The following is a 21729-nucleotide window of genomic DNA, read 5'->3' on the forward strand; positions in this document are numbered from 1 at the left end:
TCGCGACCAACGCGTCTTCGAACCTGCAAGGCTTACAAAACTCCCACTCACAGGCATCTGGGGCGCATCAAGATACAAAGTGCGCCGAGGTGCCTTTTCGACTTTCTTTCCACTCTCGACAATCCAGTGGTGGTACGGAGCACGTCCTTGGTGGCATTTGCACATCCCAGCCATCGACTTCTCCACTTTAGAAAGACGGCGCATATCCTAACTCGAATCGACCGAACTTCCAGCGCTTGTTGACACCCCAATACCATTCTGCATGACATGCCCGTGGTAACTTGAGCGCGACTCTATCAATACATGGCCCAGACGAAAAACATCCGGCGGCGCTCTGGGCTGACCACTCCCAAGAGAGGGCAGGCCCAACGGAGCAACCCTTCTCCCAGAGTCACAGCAGGGAAGCGCCCTCGAACACAGCGTGAGTGGCAGCCGTGCCGACACACCCGAGACGTATACTGATATGATCTTACAGCCGGCGATCCTGTACCGATACGAAAACCGCGACGTTACAAGCCAGGCACCCTTGCGCTCAGAGAAATTCGGAGATACCAGCAATCAACAGAACTTCTCATCCTCAAATTACCGTTTGCGCGCCTCGTCAGAGAAATCGCCCAGAGCGTCCTCCCATTCCACGCAGCGCAAGAGCTGCGGTGGCAGAGTCAGGCCATTCAGGCATTGCAGGAAGCAAGTGAAGCGTTTCTGGTGCATTTGTTCGAAGACACGAATCTGTGCGCAATCCATGCGAAGCGCGTAACAATCATGCAGAAGGACATTCAATTGGCGAGGAGAATTCGTGGGGCTTGGGGCGGGTTAGGATGACGACCCTTGTACTCAAGCACGGTTTACGCTTTATGATTTTGGACAGAGGACCCGGCGTGTTGGATGCATTATCGGATACCACAGGAAAGGTATGGAGTTTGGGCCGGTGTACACAGGCTGTCTGGGCTTGGAGAATTTCGAGCGCATTTATATGCGCCTATGCTCTACCTGAACAAGCTTGAGCTGTATTGATTTGCGGAGCCCCGAGTTGGCTCATTTTTGTCCAGTCTACCGACCAGAGAAGCAGAAGACGCGCATGACGGATTGCACAGAAATTGGACAAGCCGTCAGCTTTACCCGTTGACACTTGAGCCAAGAACGCCCTTTGTACTCGTCACGTCCCCAGCACCGACAGTGCCTTCTGCTCTTCTCTCACAAGCGATTCTGCATGCCACGGCAAGCGCCTTGAACGCACTCTCTGCCCTGTGGTGGTTGTTGTGTCCGTACACGCACTTCACATGCATCGTCACACTTGCGGCCTGTGCGAAACTCTCCAATCCATGAGTCAGCATCTCCGTGCTGAGGTCGCCGATTTTTTCCCTGGTGAACCCAAGGTCAATGACGCTATAGGGCCTATTCGACAGATCAATGACGGCCCATGAGAGGGCTTCGTCAAGCGGTGCGTCGCCCCTGCCAAAGCGGACGAGAGAGGCTCGTTTGCCCAACGCAGCGTTGAATGCCGAGCCAAGCGCGAGAAAGACGTCTTCGGCAGTATGGTGGTCGTCAACTATCAGATCTCCGCTTGCTCGAATGGCTAGCGACCAGCCAGCGTGTTTTGCCAGGGCGTGGAGCATGTGGTCTAGAAAGCCAATGCCGGTTGAAATGGCGATTTGCTGGCTCGGCGTTATTTGTGTTGCATGGTGGGAAGTGGGCAGAGGTACTAGGACGTCCGGCTGCGCTTGTTTCTGAGCTTGAGGTATTGATGACGAGAAATGTTGCGACTCTTCGTATGCCAGTAGTGAGCCTCCATCCAGCGACAACGAGACTTGAATTTTCGTCTCATTAGTGATGCGCGACAATGTATGAACCCTCCTCGGCAATGAGACGGGCACGACTCGCTCGATTGATCCCATAATGGCCAACAAAAACCAGATGTGCAAGTGCTTGTTGTTCTGAGATTGTGCTTGTTGTCAGAAAACATTTGGCCTGATGATTTTCGAAGTCGGAGAGGTGACGCCAACCAGCTGCGGCCGAGCTCCACTCGTGGAACTTCGACTTCGACATCAACCCTCGCTCCCTCACATTTGACCGCGCGCAAAGCTTCCCACAACCCTGTCCGAGCTCTATGTGAGCGCCGAAATTCACCATGGTCATCAATCCCACCTATCTAGCGCAGCGGTCGCGGTCGTGTACGTCCACCTTTTGAGTAGAGATCCCTCGGTTAGGCAAGGCAACTGACCAATCCACAGCAATCAATTGGGGCGATGCGCGACGACGAGTGTTGAAGGGCTATAGGGAATGGCTGCGAGCTGTACGTTGCTAGACACTGGCTGTGTTCCGGTCATGAAAAGAGAGAATGCTAAGAGGACGCACACAGGGGCCCGAAATCCAACAACTTTACTCCCTTAACATGCCCGTCTCCCGCATCCGAACGAAAGTCAGAGAAGAATTCGAGAAGCACAGATACGTCAACAATCTATCGGCAGTCGATGTGCTATTACAACAAAGCCATACGGAGTTTCAGGTGGGTAAAGATCTTGGACAGACCTTGGGCTGTAATAACACAGATACTGATCGCTGGCTGTCCACATAGGAATTGATGAACTACTGGAAACAGACTACCCATGTGATGAAGTACTTCAGGCAGGATGAAGACGAGAATGCAAGGTTGCCCAAGAACTTTATACAAGGCTTCCTCGAGGTATGTGCTCGCAACGCCTTCCAGATGAACACCCGGGGTCGCTGTTCTCCATGGCTAATTCGTGTTTGTCACCTTTTTTAGGGACGGAATTGAAGCGACAATCCACCCCGACACAGATCAAACCAAGATGTACATAGCCTGAAAAAGACAGACAAGGGGACAGAGACTTCCAAGCGCCACCGCCATGCAATCGATACAATCCCCAGCAGCCATCCAGAGTGATGCCTTCGGAATCGTCATGACGCCTTCGCGTCGAACTCGTCCCGTGCATCATGGAACTTCTCCGAGATCACGTCGCATGCTTCGATCATATCTTCCAGTCCCTTCCTCAGTGCGTCAGTTGCTGTTGTCTTGGTGTCCTCTGCATTTCAGTCAGCCAGTCAGCCATGTGACCCTCCAGCCAAGAGATTTCTGCTCGTGAAATCACAAGCTTTCTCGCTTACCCCAAGTCTGTATCCGAATGTTCATCTTCGTCTCTGAAGGATGCGGAATGGTATACCCGCAGAACTCGACATCAGGACTGTCGCAGTATCAATCAGCCTCGGCCAAGTCGATAAATCTGGGCTGCCAAGAACATACTTCTTGTTGACGAAATACCGCAGCGCATTCCCAAGCGTGTGATCTTCCTTCTCGATCTGAAAGGACGCGGCGTGCGAAGAAGCCCCAGGAAGCTATAGGTCGAGTCCGTCAGTATCTGTTGTCGAGCAGTGCCCTCGTCTTTCGCCTCTGAAGCAAAATTTCCCCATTCCACCTACCACGACTAACTTCGGTGCGCCTCCCAGCCACAGTTCTTCAGCCTGTTCCCATTTCCTTTCTGTTTCGTCCTGAGAGTATGGGTCTTCGTCTGACATCTTGGTGGTCGAGTTACTGTATAAAATCAAGGATCCTGGGGTGAAAAGATTTGAAGACGCTCTAAATCGTACGGAGTATGGAGTAGAGAAACATTAGAAAGGCAAATACTCCGAAATAAGTCTAGCTTGAACCGGGAACTGTAGCCTATCGGATTAATCTTTTCCCAGCTTCTCGCCCAACGCAAGGATAAATGAACATATATTTGAGAGGAATGAGTTTTCGACGAGCGAACCGATCCATGCGAAGTGTAAGATTTTTCTGAGCTATCCATCATCTACCCAGACGGATTCGAAGCCAGAAACCAGTTTACAACAGCAGCCTCAGTGCTACAGCGATCATAGCGGAAGCAGATGGGTGCCAGCAAGCTCGGTGTTGACCCATCATCTCTTTCATGAATGGCTCTCCAGTCTGGTGGAATATTCCCCTAACGTCGACTTTTTCATTGCCTTGTATTCGCGTCCGTTCTTGTTTTCGGACGAGCATGAGTTGGCTAGGTAGTGTATGCTCGTGCTGGTCTGCCAACAGAACCCTGTCGGGCACGGGAGGCAACATATCCAACAGAGACTTGTGTCTGAGAGAGTACCTTTTCAGTATGCAGGACATGTACCTCGGAGACTGCAATAATGTCCCCTTCGATAGACGAAACCGAGGATGATGAATCCCTTTTGAGTAACGAATCACCTGGCATTAACTGGTACCTGAAGACGGAGTTACAAGGGCAAAGGATGGTTCGTGCTGGACCATTGGCTCAGTGGGATGCGGTAAGTGATTTGACATCGATTAAGTCGAAAGCTCTGATGGCAAGTAAAACTCGACGTCGCCACTTTTCCTTACCGTGTACTCCGTACCTACACACATCAGTAAGGAGGGGTCGGCAGCATGGCAGATATCTCATGCGGACGCTTATCGAATGCGGTTCTGCTATGCGACGGGTTGCGCTTAAAGCGGTGTACATGATGCCTAGTGGGCAATAGGCGTCGCGAAGACGCGCTCCGGGTTTTATGTTCACGTCAACTACTCCGTACATATCGATAACAGTTCAGTTAGGGATTAGATTCCCAGCATGCAGCAAAGACAGGGGCGGTGGGGCCGCTCTCGCCGCTAATTGATACCTCAATCCCACCAGCGTTTCAAAGTGTTTCGTCATTCGCTCGTCTGCACGACAGAGTTGGGCTGCCTCGTGGCTCAGCTGGTCGCCCGAGCTTCGGGAGCCAGGCAGGCCTGAAACTAGCGACATCATGTGAGCAGAAGTACTTGTACTGAGTCAACACCCGACATTGAATGATTGATCCTACGCAGAGGAGAAACGCCTCGATACATTTCTGGTCTGATGAGCGAACCCACGCGACAGTGGCACTGGGTGTCCAAGTTGTTTGAAATCTGTCGACAGGCCAGGCTATTTGTAGCCTCGGCACTTGAGAGGCATCACCAGCACCAGCACAGCAGCACCGTCGTCATCAGCTGCCAGCACATTGGTGTTTCTGGTCAATTTTTTCAGCAGAACGATCGTCCACCGTAGTAGGATCGACCACTAAGCGCGTTTCAGACGCTCTCTTGCGCATCATGGCCCCTCATTTAATCACTACGCCCAAGATCGGACAGTTAAGCAGGAAATCAGTCACACGTCGCCGCCATGGAGCCGCTGAATTAAGCGTTCTTTTGTGGCAAAGAAGAGCACGCCAGCTTTTCACTCGGCCTACTGATGCATGTTGGAAATAATGCACACTGAGTAACCTTCGCTTCGACTTCTGGTAGGGCTTGGAAGGTTGCAAGCACCAATAAGACCGCCTCTAGGCTGGTTTGGCGGGCGGTAAGCTGCACGAAACTGAGACCCCGTCCAATATGCTTTCAGGCCTGATGCCGATTGCAACGTGTGACATGCATCAGCAAGAGGCTGATGTTGGACAGCCGTCCGAATCCGCCATTTCGGGTCACCCACTTTCTCCGGCGTGTTTCGTGCAGCTGGCTATTAGTTTCTCCCTGATCGATCAGACGAAGACGATGATGTTGATAGCCACAAATGTAGTCGCCTGCATCCGTGGCAGGTCGCCACGACAGTGCAACATATAAGACTGGTTGCAGGAACAAACCTCCTTCTCCAAAGCCCATACCCCGTACGCCGTAGCACAACTTCTGGGGGAGATTGACGCAAACTATGGCGAGATGAAACACGATTTGCCGCAATGTGCGAATGGCGAGAGGTCCAAGGTGCGCGACTAAACCTTAGCGTTCGAAGAAGGTCGCCTAAGTGTCGCGTCCGACCGGTTGATCGCAAAGCACGATTGGCTGCGCTTCCGCGTGTTGGCTTCGCTAAAGAACAACTAATGAAGTTCGAAACGATAGCGATAGCAACCCACGGGGTCATGATGCATGAATTTGAGTATCAGAATGGGAAAATGTTGAGCAGCAGCGATCACCAGGCAAATCATGAGTTTTCCAAGAGCACTGTGGCTCGGGCTTTTGGGCCTCCTGGTCGGCATGCCTGTGAGATGCACCTCCCCTGGGCCCTGAGCCTGGAATCCCGGGAGGCGTCTAACTCTGGGTTATTCATCGCTAGGCCCGACTCGGCTAACGGGCTCTGACGACAAGGACTCCAGGCCCGAGCAATCCACCCTTTCTCAGACACATGGCAGGCCGAAGAAAGAATCAACAGCCGGGAACCCCAGTGCCACCGAAGCCGCCACTGGCCACCGGAAGCCACCAGCAGCTCAGTTCGACACGTCCCTAGCCTCGGACTAGCATCAGAGGGGACTAGAAGCCTGCATCTGATATGTTCTGTTCCCAATTCTGAATCTCTAGGGGCAGCCCACTTCGTCGCGACAAGGGGACTGGCGAGACTCGAGCCTGTCATGTCTCTCCCGCGTGTTTCATTTGCGCCTGCCCTTGCCCGTCGCACCCCTCCTGCAGCCCGCCTTTACCTTTCTTCGCATCCTTCTTTTCCCTTTCCCTCATTCATCAGTTCACCATCACCTGCGAGGTTCGTCTTCAGCACGACCTAGCCGCTCGTTGCTTGCTCATCCTGCACTTCATCATCGAAGCCGCCCTTGCACAAAATTCACTCATCGAGTCTTTCGATCACTTTCGTCGCTACAACCGTCACTCGCTTGCACACAGGGTGGTGTTCGGCTCATCGTCAAATCGCTGTCCTCGATCTCGCGCTGTTCCTGGCGAGGCCACTCATTTAGCCTCCACAATTTCTCAGACACCTCAACACCGACACAGCTGAGGGCTTGAGGGCTGAATTAAGTCCACATTGAAGAATTATCCCAAGTGCAAGTGGTGTCGCGAGGTCGTGCGTTGGACAACCATAGTACTCAGCCGCCCGCCCCGGCCCAGCTTCCACTGTCACCCTTGCCATGTCGACCGCTGTCGCTCCAGCAGTGGTTGCGACACTGCCACCTTTGGATCGAAATACAAGCCCAAGAAGCTACCCGCCTTTGGCGCCTTCGATCAATGCGACGCCCAGCTCCAGAAACTCGGAGTTTACGACTACACCAGAGGTGAACAACGGGATGAATGTGAATGAGAGAACACCCGGTGACGGGAAAAAGTCTCCAAGGTCGTAGGTACCGCCCCGGGCTGTAGACGCCGAGGCACAGTCAACTGACCATTTTGTGAATGCAGAAGGAGCGGCGGAAACCCAAAGATCGTGGTGAAGAAGGAGCCTCCAACGTCACCTTCGCTCCAACCCAGTACCCGTCACCGACCGAAAAAATTGGATCTGAACACGAACACGGCAATTTCTAACGGTCTCAATTCACGACCTTCCGCGACGCCTTTAACTGCACGGGACGGCCTGGTATTGCACGATGTCGGTTTGGCCTGCTTGTCACCAGGGTTTCAGACTCAGGACCCTGCGATGCGAGAACAATTGGAGCGAAGCATATCCGTCCGGGATCAACAAAGGTCGATCATTCAGGCAAGACTGCTCAAATCTGCTCGGGGGGATGGACCAGACTCGGGAAAAACCAGTGAACCTGCTGGCCCAACGTCTGGCAAAATGCTCGCGGCCAATTCCAAGAAGAGACCTCCACCTGGTCTATCCATTGTACCACCTCCCGCTGAGCGATTCGCCAATGAACGCGTGATCCAATCTGCACCCCTCAACCAGACCTTTACTGGCCGGCACGACCCTCCACAACATTCCAGACAGCTCAACAACCAGCCCACGGCGAACGCACAGCACGCCAACATCTCACACATGCCTGCTATTCAAACCAACAATCGGCTGCCCCCTATTGCAGACGTCTTCGGACCCAATGAACTCAACTCGGGCGCGACTCGCCCACCCTTCCTGCATGCAAACTCGACTCCATCTCAAATGCATGGTCCTCCTCTTCCATCTCCTGGTTTCCCTCCGCAGACCGCTCATCCAACCTCTCAGCCTCAGCCTCCGAGCTTCGATCGACCTAGGGATTACAGATCTGCTGAAGAGGCTGTCCACGAGATGACTGGAGGTCGAGAGGACCTGTTGCCGAAGATTGTCCATTACGGGGGCCACCAACCTCCCACGCCGCCCTCGCCACACCCCGGGCACCACAGGGATAATCTCACACCACACAAGTATCAGCCCAACCATCAGCCTACCAGCAGACGGAGGAGTCGCAACGAATATGAAGAGGGCAGCAGTCCTCCATTGGGTTCTGGGCCAGACCGAATCCGATACCATGGTCCCTTTGGTGAAGGTAGAGACAGTCCTGCTACTCAAAGAGCGAAGAAGGAGGAGTTTCTGAGTCTGTGCTCGAGAGCTTGGGATCTCTTCCATTCTTGACATGGAATTGTTGATGCCTCTCGTTATCTCTGTCTATATTGTTTTCAGTTTCCGCGTTGCAAGGCGTTTTAATGGTGCCACGAGCCTACGGGCTCGCGAGCAGGTTGCACTGGGATGTCGGGCTGGTTGGCCTGCTGGCGAAAGGGCAAATGCATTTTTGATGTTGCGTCGATTTCCTAGCTGACGAATTTTGAAAAGGAGGATCGCCCTATAATGATGAACAAGGACTGGCTGGACTGGGACTATTGCTTAATGGCACTTATCGACTTCAGGTAGCGATGGATGGAGTGGGAGATGCGGGATTCGGGAAGAGTTCATGGGTGGTCAGGTGTTCTCACGCTATCAAGGACAGGCTGATGATTATCACGCATTGGTTTCGTACTCAACGGATCGCTGAAAAGGGTATACCAACATGATTGGGTATGACAGGCAGGAAAATCGACTCAAATGTTCCAAAACGTCTTCTCCATTCCTCATAAGAGCGTCGTGCGCTCAGATAAGTGGTAATTGCCCTAGTAAAAACTCATCCCGTGTATAAGCAGGTAATTTATAGCCGACGCAAGATGTCAAAGCCAGTCCTGTTGCCCCCGTCTTTGCCGCAGTCTTACCGACTCTTCATCAACTGTCCTGGCCATCTACTCTTCGTGTCTGTACATACTCCAACTTGGAGATCTCCAAACCCCCACTATTGTCGCGAGGCTGATGAGTCCTTTTCTCCAACGAATATACCGAGCGACGGAGTTTCTCGTTCACGTCGGCCTCCCATCCATTCTTGGTGAGCTTCAAGGTTGGTTTTCTCCAGCGTGCGTGATTCCAGTGTCAACCGAAGCAACCGTGGCCTCGAAAAATCCAGCGAGGAAAATCACACCCGTCCCGTGAACCGAAGTCGTCTTCTCCGGCCAGTAGTACCCCGAGGTGGGGAAGGAGTGCAAGGTGCGACGTACGCTTTACCACGAGAGCGACGTCGCTGATTTTGAGTCTGCGGGCTTCTGGAAATCACAAGAAGCACGAGCAACAGCAGCCAGACCGAGCGTGCGACAAGGTCATCACGGCACCGATAGATCATCTGCTACGTTGTGGCGTGCGTCGAGCTGGCAGTTGTCGCTCGCCAGGATCCCTGGGACGGGCGACAGGACAGACGTTGTCATTCTGGAGAGCTGGGAGACGTCCTTTTTCGAGACACTGTTTATCCCACACGCATACATTCGAGGACGGTCCAGCGGGTGGGGAGCGCAATCAAGCAGCGTTTGTAGGCGACCGCTACGGCTACGGCTGCAGGATTGTTCGAACGGAGGACACCAACAACATCGCTAGTACTGGTGCTACTACCACCACCTCCACCATCACCAGCAGCGCGGCCCCCTATTCTTGCTCTTCAAAGACCAACGACACAAGTTCTAGCGCCCCCATCAAAATGCGCGCCCAAATCCTGGAATCCTTCAACAAACCGTACACCTTCAAATCCGACCACCCTGCGCCTCCGGCACCACAAGGCTATGAGCTCCTCATCCGAGTCCAGGCCGCGTCATACTGCCATACGGACGCGGTCTTCGCGTCGGGCGCCATGCAGCAGGGCCTGCCGCGCATTGGCAGCCATGAATTTTCTGGGATTATCGACTCGCTCGGTCCGGAGGCGGAGAAAGTTGCAGAGAAAAGGGGCTTGAAGAAGGGAGATCTGGTCGGCGTGCCGGGACGAGCGTTCAACCCGTGCGGAGAATGTTCCGAGTGCGTGCACAACGACGGCGACATGCCCGGGTATGGCGTCTGGTGCACACGCGCGCGCAACCTCGGGCTGACCCGGGACGGGGGCTTCCAGGACTGGTGTCTCGTTGATAGTCGGCAGGTTGCGCGGGTACCGGAGACTGGGGGCATGAGGGCCGTGGACATTGCGCCGTTGATGTGTGCGGGCGTGACGGTGTGGAATTCGCTCGAGGCGGCGGGCGTGCAGACGGCCGAAGGTCAGGCAAATGGAGAGGGCAAGTATGTCGCGATCTTGGGCGCAGGGGGTGGGCTGGGCCACCTGGGCGTGCAGTTTGCGGCGAAGCTGGGGTGGAATGTCGTCGCCGTGGATACGACGCCGGCGATGGGGATGTTGGACGACGTGGTCAAGGAGCTCGGCGAGGACGGCAAGCGGGTCCACGTCGTGGACGCGCTCAAGGAGTCCGTGGAGGACGTCAAGAACCGCATCTTCGGCGCGGCGGCGCAGGGCCTCGAGGGCGAAAAGGGCTGCGACTCGTCCATCATCCTGCCGGAGTCGCAGGCCGCGTTTGACTTTGGCATGGCCGTGCTGAAGAACCACGGCACCTGCGTGGCGGTGAGTTTCCCCAAGGATGGCTGGAAGTTCAAGCCCGGCGATCTCGTCTTTCGACACATCAAGTTGGTGGGCGTCTTGACCGGGAGGAATCGCCAGTTGCAGGCCATGGTGGATTTTGCGGCCAAGCACGGAGTCAGGGCCAGGATCCGGACGTATCCACTGGAGCAGTTGAACGGGTTGGTGGAGGACTATCATAAAGGGGTCGGTGGGAAGTTGGTGGTTGATATGCAGTTGAAACCATAGTAGACAGTGTCTTCGGTACTGGTGTAGATGCATCTGCAACTGCGACGCACTTTGCTACCGTTCTCGTCTCACTTTCGGCATGTCTCGGGCTTCTTTACCCTTCTCCCTCTTCAGGCGTCTCTTCTCAGCCTTGTCACGGACTTTCTTGCCCATGCTCTCGAATCGTTCTTGTTTGGCGAGTCTCTTGACGTCTGCTTCCTTCAAGAAGTAGGGCTTTGATTTCTGGCCCGACCGGAGCGCCTCCTTTTCCTTCTCCTTGTGTTTCTTCCGGATCTCGGCTTCTCGCTGTCTGCTCTGCGCACTCCGCACCTTCGACTCCATCGACATGACTTGTCGTTTGAGATCCTCGACTACATCGGGGTCCTTGGCCTTCTTGATCTGGGTTTTCACTTGCAATATCTCTTCCGCTTGGTACTGCGACAGGAAAGAGTAGTTCTTGTTGGCTTTCTCCGCGGCGCTGGGAGCGCGGTTGCTAGACATGACAGTGGGATCGAAACGAGGGTCTCGCGACTTCGCCGACGGTGGAGGCTCGAATATCGTTCTTTTGCGGGAGACGGGTTTTCGCGCGGACTCGATGGTCGGCGCATGCTTGGATGTTCGCTTTGGAGCGTCGAGCCGTGCTTCCTTTGCTCGCCTGCGGGTGTCAAATGTCTCGCCTCCGTCTCGGCCGTCATCGGGTGCCGCGGGCTCTTCTCGAGTCTCGCCAAGCTTCCGTTTTCGAGGCTTGGGGTTGAATGTCTCTTGTGCTTTTGCGAGTGCACCAAAACTTATATCTGCCAACGAGGTTTGTTCATCTTCTGCCTTCTCATCGTCGTCTTCGTCCGCGCCGGATGAGGGAGCTGTGTCCTCGCCCTCTGACTGCGAGTCGCTTCCAACCGAGTTCCCTCCATCCGATTGTGCCTCGTCGCTGATATCCTCGTTGGACAGCCCAAGCTCTTCTTCCTCTTCGTAGGCGTGTCTTAGCTGGACAGGTCGATCCGCGAGCCGGAGTGGCGCCATGGATTCTGTTGCAGAAATAGTGACTGCCGCGGTAGAATTCGGGTCTCATACAGACGCAGTCGTGTACGAAACTTTTTGAAAAAGCGGCGAGGACTAAGGGTCATTCCGGGGCGATCGGTAACCTTGATTGAGATAAGCTTATTTGGGACACCATGCGGAAACAGGCAGGGTCATCCCCGCGCAAATGCTACTTTCTCGGCCTCTTTAAGATTTTGGCTAGAGGTCTGCCTGTTGGATGAACTTCACTTCACCTTCACATTGCTGTGAATTAGTCGCTAGTACTTCGCGAGCCACCCAACGCGCTCCCAACCTGGCATTGCTGCGCAGGGAAGCTGCCCTCTGCCGCACTCTGTCAACAAAAGTCCGCTTCACCCTCAAGTCTTTCTAATCCATCTCATTGTGGCTACTAGCTAACACTTTATTCTCAGTGGCACCGCACATCCCACCTGTTCCGAACACCTCTTTACTCTCTCCCTTCGCCACCTCATCCTCCTGCGCTACGCACCATGGGTAAGAAGAAAGGCGGCGCCAAAGCGGCGCAACATGCGCACCATGGTCAGCAGCAAGGGAGCCGATCATCAGACACAGCAAAGCAGGTGCCATTCAACAGAGATACTGGCAACTTCTCGTTACCAGATCGACTGGCTCAGGTCCACCAAGGTGAATACCATGACTTCTTCCGGTACTGCCAGAACAGAGTTGACATATATGCTGCAGTGGACGCCTGGAGATCTTACAGAGATGGCACAAACAATCTTCAGACAGCCGCTGATTTTCAACCTTTCTTCCAATCTCATCCCACCCTTTTCGGCAGCGGCCAGCAGCACGTTCCTTCTTGGGCTCCGCTAGGTCACAATGCAGGCCTAGAGGCACCACAAGGGCAACAAATGTACACCCCGCCGCAGCTTGGACAGCAGGCATATCCTCTCGCTCCACAAGCAGTGAACCACAGTATACCGCCCTTCCAACGTCCAGCACCTGTCGAACATTCGCATTTCAAGCCATACCAGCCTCTAAGGTTAGTTCACAGCTACGCTCGGTATCCTTCGTATCGAGTTAATAAACCTTACAGGGTGTCCAATGGTACAGTTGAGAGACAGGTCATACAGCAGGCAAGTAGTGCCTTGCAGGGTCAATCTCGAGCTCAAACGCAGGATCCACGTCGTCGATCTAAAGCTCGCCAGATACCCGCACCAACTGTGCAGGCTCCGCCAAAAACGAGAAGCGGGCGCTATCCACTGCGCAGTAGGAGACCCGATCAGATTGCCCCCTTCAGTACTGGCGTCGCAGACAAGTTTCTCAAGTCAGTCACGACTTCGAGTAGCTCTGCTCTCCCAGGAGGACCGGCAGCCCAGAGAACCTCTCGGCACCCCAGCCTGGATCCTGCCGGGGAGGCCCCACGTCCGACGGAAGAGTACGGGAGAAATGCTGCGCTCAATCCTGCCACCAGAGACAGACCACAAAAGCTCTTGGTCATCCTCGACCTCAATGGCACTGTGCTTGTTAGACCAAACAAGAGCAGACCTAAGAACGTCATTGTGAGGCCTGGTATTCCTTCATTACTGGATTACCTCTTCCGGAATCATGTGGTCATGGTATATACTTCGGCGAGGCCTGAGAACTGCGCTGCCATGGTGGAGAAGTTCTTTCGTCCAGACCAGCAGGCGGCATTGGCCGCTGTGTGGGCCAGGGACAAATTAGGCTTGACTCGGGAGCAGTATTACAATAAGGTCCAGGTATACAAGCGATTGGAGCCGGTCTGGCAAGATGAGACCATCCAGAGGAAGGCAGATCCGGGCAAGCGCTGGGATCAAAGCAATACTGTGCTCGTGGATGACAGTCAAGTTAAAGCGCTGGCACAACCGCACAATCTGCTGCAGATCCCAGAATTCCTCAACAACGAGCCCAAAACTGGAATAAAAGCGAAACTAGCCTGGCGCGTTGCCGAAGAAGCTACTGTGCAGTCTGTACAGCAGAAGCTGGAAGAACTCACGTGGCAGGTGGACGTGTCCAGGTTGATTCGGGAATGGCAAACCGGCAAACGACAAGCACCCGGTGTTGTGGACGAAACTGTTGATCAAAAAGCACTACAGAACGCCGGAGACCGTGCATCGTCTCCCACACCCGACCCGAGCATTGGCGACCGAGAGTCGTCTTATCAACCAGAGCAGCTACAGACGCCGAGGGAATCTCCAATGCCTGTGTCCGGAAAAGACCTGCCACAATACAAGCCAGTAGAAGTCGAAATGGACGATGGAGTAAGTCGCGATGACGATGGCGGCACCACCCTGGACGATCTGCAAGCCCAAATTAACCGGAGTCTCAGTCTGAATCAGAGCCTATCAACCCAGAATCAAAGCCAACATCAACATCAACTGACCGCTGGTGCTGCTACGGGTGCTGGTGCCGTGGCTACTATTGATGGGATTAAGAAACCAAGGCGCAGTGAGTCATCTGCTCGTGGGGGTGATTTGGCTGACGCTGTCAGAGAAACTCAAGAGGAGCCCCGAGTCTCTGGCCAGACTTCAGGCACGAGCACAGTACCGGCACGAGAACAGGCGGGCAATACGAATGGCGCGAAAGGCAAAAAGGCGAGCAAAGGACACGGCATCCAAGGCAGCACGACAAGCGCAACACGCCGCCATGACAAAGATGAAGAAATAGAGGCCTCTTGTCGAAACACAAGAAATGACGGCGCCGAAGGAGGGAACGTAAACCTCAACGAAACGACAGTTCATGAGCCAATGACACCTGAGAGTCTAGGTGCTTGAGACACAATAGTAAATGGGCTCGGGCTCGGACTGCTGCTTTGCTGTTACAGTACGGTAGTCTATGAGACGCGCAACACCTCTCTGCCCGAGCGGCAGTAATCAGGCTTTGCTGCACCACAACTTATGCTACTGTAGCTGACTGCTCGTACTTGAGCTCCACGAGCTGAGATTGTCCCGTCCATATGCTTTATAGGCCCTGAGCTTTCAGAAGCACACAGGACCGGCTGCCGTCTAATTAGGCTGGCCCCTAACTCGCGGCATTTGCGCAGCAGGATAATGCGTTATTGGATGATGGGTTTCTGGCTTCTCTCCACTCTTGAGATTGAATGACGACGAGCTCACGAAGTCGTGAGACCATACAGGGTTCAGAGATGAACAACGGTCCCTAGTACAACTGTCGTCGTATCATTTCGATGGTCGGTCCACCTCGCCGTCGTACCGGCCCTTCGTAGTCTTCGAATGTTTTGCTTTCAGAAGGTAGAATTACAGTCCTGTACAGGCCACTCCCTGTCAACGGCACGCGACATATCAGGTAGACTAATGAATCATCAATCATCCTTGCTTTGAATGTTTTTTGGCACGCTTTGACTCCTGAAGAGATGCAGGGAAAATCAAAATCAAACGGCCATGCCGCTGCTGATAGCTGAAGCGCTCTTGATAGCCTCTGGCAAGATCTCCCACCCGGCCTCGCCTTCCTGTTTCCTCCTTTTTGCCTCGTCTTCATACCCATTGATATCGAGCGCCCGGGCCTCCAAACCCGCAGTGACGTGCATCCACATCGGCGAGCCCCACCTCCTGGTCTGCTGGCTCGCGGCCTTTGCGCACTTGAGTGCCTGCTCATCAACCACGCCCTTGAAGAGTTTCTCTTGCATGTAGATGAGCGCGAGGGCCGTGGTCTGCGCGCTGCCGATAGCTTTGCCGGCCTCCATGGCGGATTTGAGGTATTGCTTCACCGTGAGGGTCGTGCCGGAGAGGACGGCGACGAGGAGGGAGAAATGGGCTTGGATGTATTTGTTCGCGCATGTTTGGACGGCGCCGTCGAGGCTTTTAATCAGCGAGGACAGGCGGTTATGTTGGGGGTGATTCGAAGCTTGGATGATAAAGGCGGAATTCATCGCTGCCAGGATGGAGAAGTTGCGTGTGACGTCCGAGTCTGGAAAGCACGAGCTTGTCTTTCGGTTAGATGCGCTTGAGACAGCCGAAGATGCAGATTGTTGTGGTGTGAGGTTGAAGAGAGGCGACTGGTAGACTTGCAGGGCAGTAACGAGGTCTCCGGTTCCTTGGAGGATGACTCCTCTTAGGTAAAGCACCGCATATCTCATGTTGAGTGGGAAAGCGTCACCAACGGCTTCGGAGATCGTGCTAACTTTGCCCAAGCCTCTGTTTGCCTCGTCGTATTGACCTTTCGAGCACTGCAGGAAGCTGAGCAACAACAAGAACTCGGCTTCCAACAGCTTCTGGAAGGCGTGAACTCTCTCAGAGTGTCGGTAACCCGCGGTGAGACTAGGCTTTGCCAGCGCTCGAACCCCTGATAAGCCTTCCGTTGCAAAGATCTCCGCCTTTCCACCATCTATGCCGTTTTTGTACGCTGAGCTGTCAGCGGAAAACAAGTACGCTAGAGCCTCGACTTCCTCCATCCCTAACCACGAGAACACAAGATAATACTTCCCGTCTCTCTCGACGACATGTTTATGAGCTTGCAGCTGAATCCCCCCGACAGTTTGTTTCGACATCGGGATATAGATCGAGCCGTCATCTCTCCAGCTGTTGTCTTTGGCTATCTGGTCGAGGACCTCAACCATGACCTTCCGCTTGGCATTGCTTTGTGCAATGTTGGATTCCCGTACGCTGCATGCAAGATCGATGAACTCCAGCAGGATGGTCATCTTTGGGTTGGACTCGACGTCTGGATTTAATTGCATAGCCCTGGCCTTTGCTAAAGCCGTTTGTGTGGCCGTGACCGCTTCATGACTCGAGCTCGACAGGTGTAGGAGAGCTTCTAGCGTCGCCGCAAAAGCAAGGACCCCGGCGTCCGAATTCTGCTTGGCTAGGACAGAAATCCTCTCCAGCTGCACGATAGCACTGTGGAATTCGCCAGGAGCGGAAGATGCCAATGAAAACATGGCGTGCTGAAAGCGAAAGATATACAACCAAACAGTGTGGCGGTAGGCTTCGATGTCTTCGATCATCCTCTGAATATCTCTTAGAGCGGCTTTCGGCTTTGATTCGTAAAGGACTTTGGAAAGAAGAAGCTGCATCTCGTATTTCAGATCGAGGAACTTGTGTCGTTCACATAGCTCTATTGATTTCGTCAGGGTCGTCTCAGCTTCGTCGTAATTTTCGGTTTCGTCATACAGTATTCGAGAGTAGCGCAAAGAGATCTGTGCTTCCTGCAGCGGAGGTAGCTTGAAATTGGCAAGGGCGGACTCAAGACAGCCGAGAGCCTTGGAGATCAAGGTATAATACCTTTCAGTTAGAGCTGGCAATTTGCGAGCTTCATCGAAATAGTCATCGGCAAGGACACAAAGGAGAGTGGGGTAATCTGGCTCTTGTTCTTCGAACTCCGTGGCCATGGCACGTGGAGGGGGTGGTTTCGATGCCGTCGGCGGGCTCTTGACTTTGACCTCGACCGATTGCAAGGCGCCGTTGTGGCTCTGTTGAGTGGATCTTTGAGGAGTTACGGCGGTAGAGGTGGAAGTCCGGTGTGAGCTGCCATTCGCAAACTTTTTCTGCGGCATGGTAGGTTTGGGTACTTCGATCACCATTCGTGGCGGCTCAGCTTGTCTCATGCGGTCCTGAGGTGATTGTGATACATGGCGATACTGCTGCTGCTGCTGTTGCTGTTGCTGTGGCGGTTGTGGCTGTTGCTGCTTTGGTTGCGGAGTCCAGTGGTACGACGATTCGACCGCCGCTGGTGGCTGAAATTGGGCTTGGAAGCTGGACCGAAGCTGTTGAGGTTGCTGAGGCTGCTGCTTCGGTGGGGCGGAGTGAATGGGATGACGGGGCACGATGACTTCTATCTCGGACTGGGGGAGCACTGGAGGCAATATGGGTTGGGTTGGAGGATGACTGTGATAGAAGTGGTGTGAAGGCTGCTGGAATTGGAACTGATATTGTTGCGCTTGATTACTGTAGTACTGAGGATAGTTTTGCTGGACAGGCTGGGAATACGATGATTGATGGTAAGGCTGGGCGTTGGAATTGGGAGCCTCCTGTGAATACGGATTGACTGCGAATCCAGGTTGAGAATAGTTGCCGTTGGATTGGTAAGTGAAGTTGCCATTCCAATTGGCATTGTTGTAACAGTAGTTGTGATCCATGTTGTAGGCGGGATTGCAAGCTGTCGCGCCCTCTTTTCATTGATATCTCTCTTTACTCCCTCACTGCCCAGCACGCGTCTAAATCTGACAGGACCTCATACAGTGGGAGGACATTTGTACGGGTTCCTTGCTCGACATTCCCGGCTCATCCGACCCAGCATATGCCATCTGCCTTTGCATGGGCCCGTTTTGACAACGGTGTTTGACGGCGATATCACATCGCGCTCATACAGCCCTCTCCGCCGTCAGGGCTGCACTAGTCTGCCAAGAAGGCCTAGCCCGATTTGTCGTCATCCTAATCGGTTCGCAGTAGTGTAGACAGTACTGTGTATGCCTTGGTTGCTACGTACTTGGGAAACGTGAGTATCGTCTACACTGATTTACGCACAATATTTATAGAAACTCCCTTAGTTCGACAGCTCTCTCTACAACAAGCTGCCTATCGACAGGATGAGGATGGCATAGGACGGCCGACTTGCGGCAGAATCAGCATGGACCTGATTCAAACATCTGTCTCTCAAGCGCAGGACCATCCATTCCTTAGCACGTTCGTCGGCTTCACGCTCCTGGCTGCTGTTGCCCTCGTTCCAAGCCACGCACTAAGAATGGTGAAACCACGATACTGGCATTCTACGAAATCACTGGTCCTAAAGACGAAAGACGGCAAGACGACCTCATTTGCGGATCTATGCAAAACACTCATTCCACCATGCCGACTCAATCCGTTCCTATTCAATGGCCATTTGCAGACTATATGGACGACTTTGACGAAACAATCTGTCCCCATCTACTACAAGCGCCGGATCTTTGAGAACGAAGATCCAGTATACACAGGTCAATTCTCTGTTGATTTCGTCACCGCGCCCAACGAAAAGCACGACCCAGGTCTACCACCGCGCACTAGCTATTTTACTGAGCAGGAGCTTCAGGATATTGGTTCGTTGGATAGCAAGCCGATGCTAGTGATGCTACATGGTTTAAGTGGAGGGTCGCATGAGCTCTACCTCCGCCATGCGCTTGCACCTCTGGTAGGCGACGGTGGGTGGGAAGCATGTGTGGTGATCTCGCGAGGTTGCTCCGGGACGAAGATCACCACCAGTGTGCTGTACAATGCACGGGCCACTTGGGACGTGAAGCAGGTAGTCCAATGGCTTAGGAAGACATTTCCTAACCGTCCACTGTTTGGCATGGGCTTCAGTCTCGGTGCCAACATCATGACGAACGTAGGCACATGATTCTTTGCGATCCCTTCCCTGTCCGCCTGCTGATGAGCTTAGTACCTGGCCGAAGAGGGCAGTGAGTGCGCGTTAAAAGCGGCCATCATCCTCTCCAACCCCTGGGATCTCATGGCAGGCAGCCTAGCCCTGCAGAGGACCTGGTTCAACCGCAACGCCTACTCTGCCACTATGGGCAAGAGCATGAAGAGACTTTTCGAGCAGCACGTCGAACACATCTCGAAAAATCCCATGATCAACGTCGACGCCGTGCGGAAGATCAAGTACCTCCACGAATTCGACCGGCATGTCCAAGGTCCCACCTGGGGATATCCCACAGAAGGAGCATATTATCGCGATGCTTCTTCTGTCGATTCTGTGATGGCCATCAGAATCCCTTTTCTGGCTATCCATGCTGAAGACGACCCGGTAAGCCGACCTTTCGCCGTTCCCCTGGTGCTCCGAAGCTGATGGAGGGCAGGTAACCGCGAGCGAAGCGCTGCCGCGAGAAGAAGTCAAGCAGACTCCGTACGGCGTGCTGTGTACGACCCCGGGTGGTGGTCATTTGAGTTGGTTCGAGCTCGGTGGCAGACGGTGGTTTGAGAGAGCTGTACGTATTGCCCACATAACTGTGACTTGTCCCCCTCCAGCTGACCCTTCTTCAGTCGACAGCATTCTTCCAGGCCATGGCCAGCGACATCGACTTGGACTCCATCTCCAAGACAGACGTCAGCGACGCTCAGCTCGAAGGTCAGATATCCCGCGCAGAGCGAGAGCCTCTGAAACCAGTCTTTGAGCCGATGCGGCGGAAGATGCACATCCCAGGATTATGAGTTCCCGTGTAGAGTGTGAAAACGCACACCACTCCAGTCATAGACACTCATAGAAGCATAGAGTGCGTAGACGAGCATAGAGGTGACCCGATCACTGTCCACGCCCTCAAGCAAACGAAACCCTCTTCTTGTTCTTCTTTACGCCCTCTTTCTCACTTTTGGCCACCTCAGCATCACCAGCATTCCCATCTCTCCGCTTCTTGCCTTTCTTCAACTCCTTCTTGACCCCCTCCAGCTCCTCCTTCTTGCCCTCCTTCCGCCTCTCCATCTCCGCCCGTCTCGCCTCCCGAACCTCCTCCAACTGCCGCGCCCTCACCAGTTTACTCTCAATCTGCCCTTCCTTCTCGGCCGTCACCATCGCCAAGATCGTCCTCATCGATTTCTCGTCGTCGATGTAGATTTTATTCTTCTTCTTGCCAGTCCCGCCGCGACGGGCCAGATTCGTGGGATTCTCGGGCGCGGTGACGGGGGTTATCATGTTCAGGGCGGGGAGGTCGAGGTCTTTGGCCGAGTAGGTCTTTTCTTTGCGCTTCGAGGGTTTGCCCGACGAGGAAGCGGCGCCCGAATGCACGCCGGGCTTGGTCTTGATTTGTTTTGGCGGTGGCCGTTTCGTGACCTTGGACTTGGATTTTGAGGGGCCTGCCGTGGTGGACTTGCGGGCTTTGGGGTTCTTCTTGGTGGCGGTCTTCATGGGCGCCATGTTACAACCGGCTCGGTGCCTTTGGATTACGGAGTAGGCGACTGTAGATAGTGACACTGGGAAGTCAGGATTCGACGCGGGCGAGGCTGGCTCGTCGGTGAACTTTTTCCATGTTGCGATCCGAAGTTGGGCCGGTCTCGACTGAGGCCCGCAAAGTCGACGTCATGATCTAGTGAAGATGGAGATCACCCAGAGATGGGGGGATGAGCTTCAGAACTGATCACTGCGAGGTACCTCGTCGTCGTAGCCGACTGACTACACACCTCTTATAGCCTCATGCACTGTCGAACATTGAAAAAGCTGTCATTTACTTTGCTTGCCTCGAGCTACGCTATATACAGGTTCTGTATTGATACCCGCGGGGCACTCTGATCTCTCGCTTCCAGCTGCGCGTAAAGTGTAACACCTATCCACGACAATGCCACCCCCATCGCACATAACGGATATCGCCCCACCCCAAGCCCTCACCCCAATTGCGGCCTCTGGTTTCGCCCAGGGCGCGTTGCGCTTCGGCGTCATTTCCTTCGCCAGTCACTTTCTGCTGAACCGGTACACACCTCTCTACCGCGGTCTTACGGTACAGTTCAAGGTCTTCATCCAGATATCTGCCATGACGCTAGGAGGATGTATCTTTGCAGAGAGGGCAGTTGGAGAGTTCAATGAAGGAGTAAGGCGAAGGAGGCGGGCGTTGGCGAGGAGCGAGAGGGCCTGGGAGGAGGAGAGGGAACTGCGGGAGATGGTCGAGCGGAGGCATCAGGAGGCGGACAAGATGCAGACTCCAGGACGAGGCGATTGAACTTGAAAGTGAGGAAGCAAGGACAAGACACTGCATCCGCTGAGAACTTAGGAGCACGGTTTACTTGGCCGTTCATTTGGTCTGCGTCACAGTCGAGCTCCTTTTTACAAGCGAGGATTTGACCTGCGCGTTGAGGAGGGACTGGCCGTGAGCCACGAGCCGTTCGAGAATCAGGACAAGGAAGTGCTCAGCACAGCCTTTACACTAGTGCACTTGCTGAAGCAGAGATCGAA

The 21729-nt window shown here is 54.0% G+C and overlaps 12 protein-coding genes across 12 annotated transcripts; 7 read left to right on the forward strand and 5 right to left on the reverse strand.

Annotated features, from left to right (window-relative positions):
* Nucleotides 1–303: 303 nt before the first annotated feature.
* A1O7_03533 (histone H3-like centromeric protein cse-4) lies at nucleotides 304–822 on the forward strand (the record flags this gene model as incomplete). Its single annotated transcript, XM_007757552.1, has 2 exons — nucleotides 304–421; nucleotides 476–822. 2 exons carry the CDS (start codon nucleotides 304–306, stop codon nucleotides 820–822), a joined length of 465 nt encoding a protein of 154 aa, XP_007755742.1.
* A 293-nt stretch (nucleotides 823–1115) lies between these two features.
* Nucleotides 1116–1895, reverse strand: A1O7_03534 (imidazoleglycerol-phosphate dehydratase; the record flags this gene model as incomplete). The annotated part of the gene is made up of 1 exon (XM_007757553.1): nucleotides 1116–1895. One exon carries the CDS (start codon nucleotides 1893–1895, stop codon nucleotides 1116–1118), a length of 780 nt encoding a protein of 259 aa, XP_007755743.1.
* A 233-nt stretch (nucleotides 1896–2128) lies between these two features.
* On the forward strand, nucleotides 2129–2776 carry A1O7_03535 (NADH dehydrogenase (ubiquinone) 1 alpha subcomplex 6; the record flags this gene model as incomplete). Its single annotated transcript, XM_007757554.1, has 5 exons — nucleotides 2129–2171; nucleotides 2232–2293; nucleotides 2360–2506; nucleotides 2576–2683; nucleotides 2765–2776. The coding sequence occupies 5 exons, from the start codon at nucleotides 2129–2131 to the stop codon at nucleotides 2774–2776; spliced, it is 372 nt and encodes a 123-aa protein (XP_007755744.1).
* A 143-nt stretch (nucleotides 2777–2919) lies between these two features.
* Nucleotides 2920–3534, reverse strand: A1O7_03536 (DNA-directed RNA polymerase I and III subunit RPAC2; the record flags this gene model as incomplete). Its single annotated transcript, XM_007757555.1, has 4 exons — nucleotides 2920–3044; nucleotides 3127–3203; nucleotides 3263–3354; nucleotides 3439–3534. 4 exons carry the CDS (start codon nucleotides 3532–3534, stop codon nucleotides 2920–2922), a joined length of 390 nt encoding a protein of 129 aa, XP_007755745.1.
* Nucleotides 3535–6891: 3357 nt separating this feature from the next.
* Nucleotides 6892–8306, forward strand: A1O7_03537 (uncharacterized protein; the record flags this gene model as incomplete). The annotated part of the gene is made up of 2 exons (XM_007757556.1): nucleotides 6892–7097; nucleotides 7160–8306. The coding sequence occupies 2 exons, from the start codon at nucleotides 6892–6894 to the stop codon at nucleotides 8304–8306; spliced, it is 1353 nt and encodes a 450-aa protein (XP_007755746.1).
* A 1414-nt stretch (nucleotides 8307–9720) lies between these two features.
* On the forward strand, nucleotides 9721–10863 carry A1O7_03538 (uncharacterized protein; the record flags this gene model as incomplete). The annotated part of the gene is made up of 1 exon (XM_007757557.1): nucleotides 9721–10863. The coding sequence occupies one exon, from the start codon at nucleotides 9721–9723 to the stop codon at nucleotides 10861–10863; it is 1143 nt and encodes a 380-aa protein (XP_007755747.1).
* Nucleotides 10864–10917: 54 nt separating this feature from the next.
* A1O7_03539 (uncharacterized protein) lies at nucleotides 10918–11862 on the reverse strand (the record flags this gene model as incomplete). Its single annotated transcript, XM_007757558.1, has 1 exon — nucleotides 10918–11862. One exon carries the CDS (start codon nucleotides 11860–11862, stop codon nucleotides 10918–10920), a length of 945 nt encoding a protein of 314 aa, XP_007755748.1.
* Nucleotides 11863–12368: 506 nt separating this feature from the next.
* A1O7_03540 (uncharacterized protein) lies at nucleotides 12369–14633 on the forward strand (the record flags this gene model as incomplete). Its single annotated transcript, XM_007757559.1, has 2 exons — nucleotides 12369–12880; nucleotides 12935–14633. 2 exons carry the CDS (start codon nucleotides 12369–12371, stop codon nucleotides 14631–14633), a joined length of 2211 nt encoding a protein of 736 aa, XP_007755749.1.
* Nucleotides 14634–15250: 617 nt separating this feature from the next.
* A1O7_03541 (uncharacterized protein) lies at nucleotides 15251–17953 on the reverse strand (the record flags this gene model as incomplete). The annotated part of the gene is made up of 1 exon (XM_007757560.1): nucleotides 15251–17953. The coding sequence occupies one exon, from the start codon at nucleotides 17951–17953 to the stop codon at nucleotides 15251–15253; it is 2703 nt and encodes a 900-aa protein (XP_007755750.1).
* Nucleotides 17954–18444: 491 nt separating this feature from the next.
* A1O7_03542 (uncharacterized protein) lies at nucleotides 18445–20000 on the forward strand (the record flags this gene model as incomplete). Its single annotated transcript, XM_007757561.1, has 4 exons — nucleotides 18445–19176; nucleotides 19231–19596; nucleotides 19649–19777; nucleotides 19833–20000. The coding sequence occupies 4 exons, from the start codon at nucleotides 18445–18447 to the stop codon at nucleotides 19998–20000; spliced, it is 1395 nt and encodes a 464-aa protein (XP_007755751.1).
* Nucleotides 20001–20106: 106 nt separating this feature from the next.
* A1O7_03543 (uncharacterized protein) lies at nucleotides 20107–20700 on the reverse strand (the record flags this gene model as incomplete). The annotated part of the gene is made up of 1 exon (XM_007757562.1): nucleotides 20107–20700. The coding sequence occupies one exon, from the start codon at nucleotides 20698–20700 to the stop codon at nucleotides 20107–20109; it is 594 nt and encodes a 197-aa protein (XP_007755752.1).
* A 418-nt stretch (nucleotides 20701–21118) lies between these two features.
* On the forward strand, nucleotides 21119–21496 carry A1O7_03544 (uncharacterized protein; the record flags this gene model as incomplete). Its single annotated transcript, XM_007757563.1, has 1 exon — nucleotides 21119–21496. One exon carries the CDS (start codon nucleotides 21119–21121, stop codon nucleotides 21494–21496), a length of 378 nt encoding a protein of 125 aa, XP_007755753.1.
* Nucleotides 21497–21729: the final 233 nt, after the last annotated feature.

This window comes from Cladophialophora yegresii (assembly GCF_000585515.1).
Source record: "Cladophialophora yegresii CBS 114405 chromosome Unknown aczIN-supercont1.2, whole genome shotgun sequence".
NCBI lineage: Eukaryota > Fungi > Ascomycota > Eurotiomycetes > Chaetothyriales > Herpotrichiellaceae > Cladophialophora > Cladophialophora yegresii.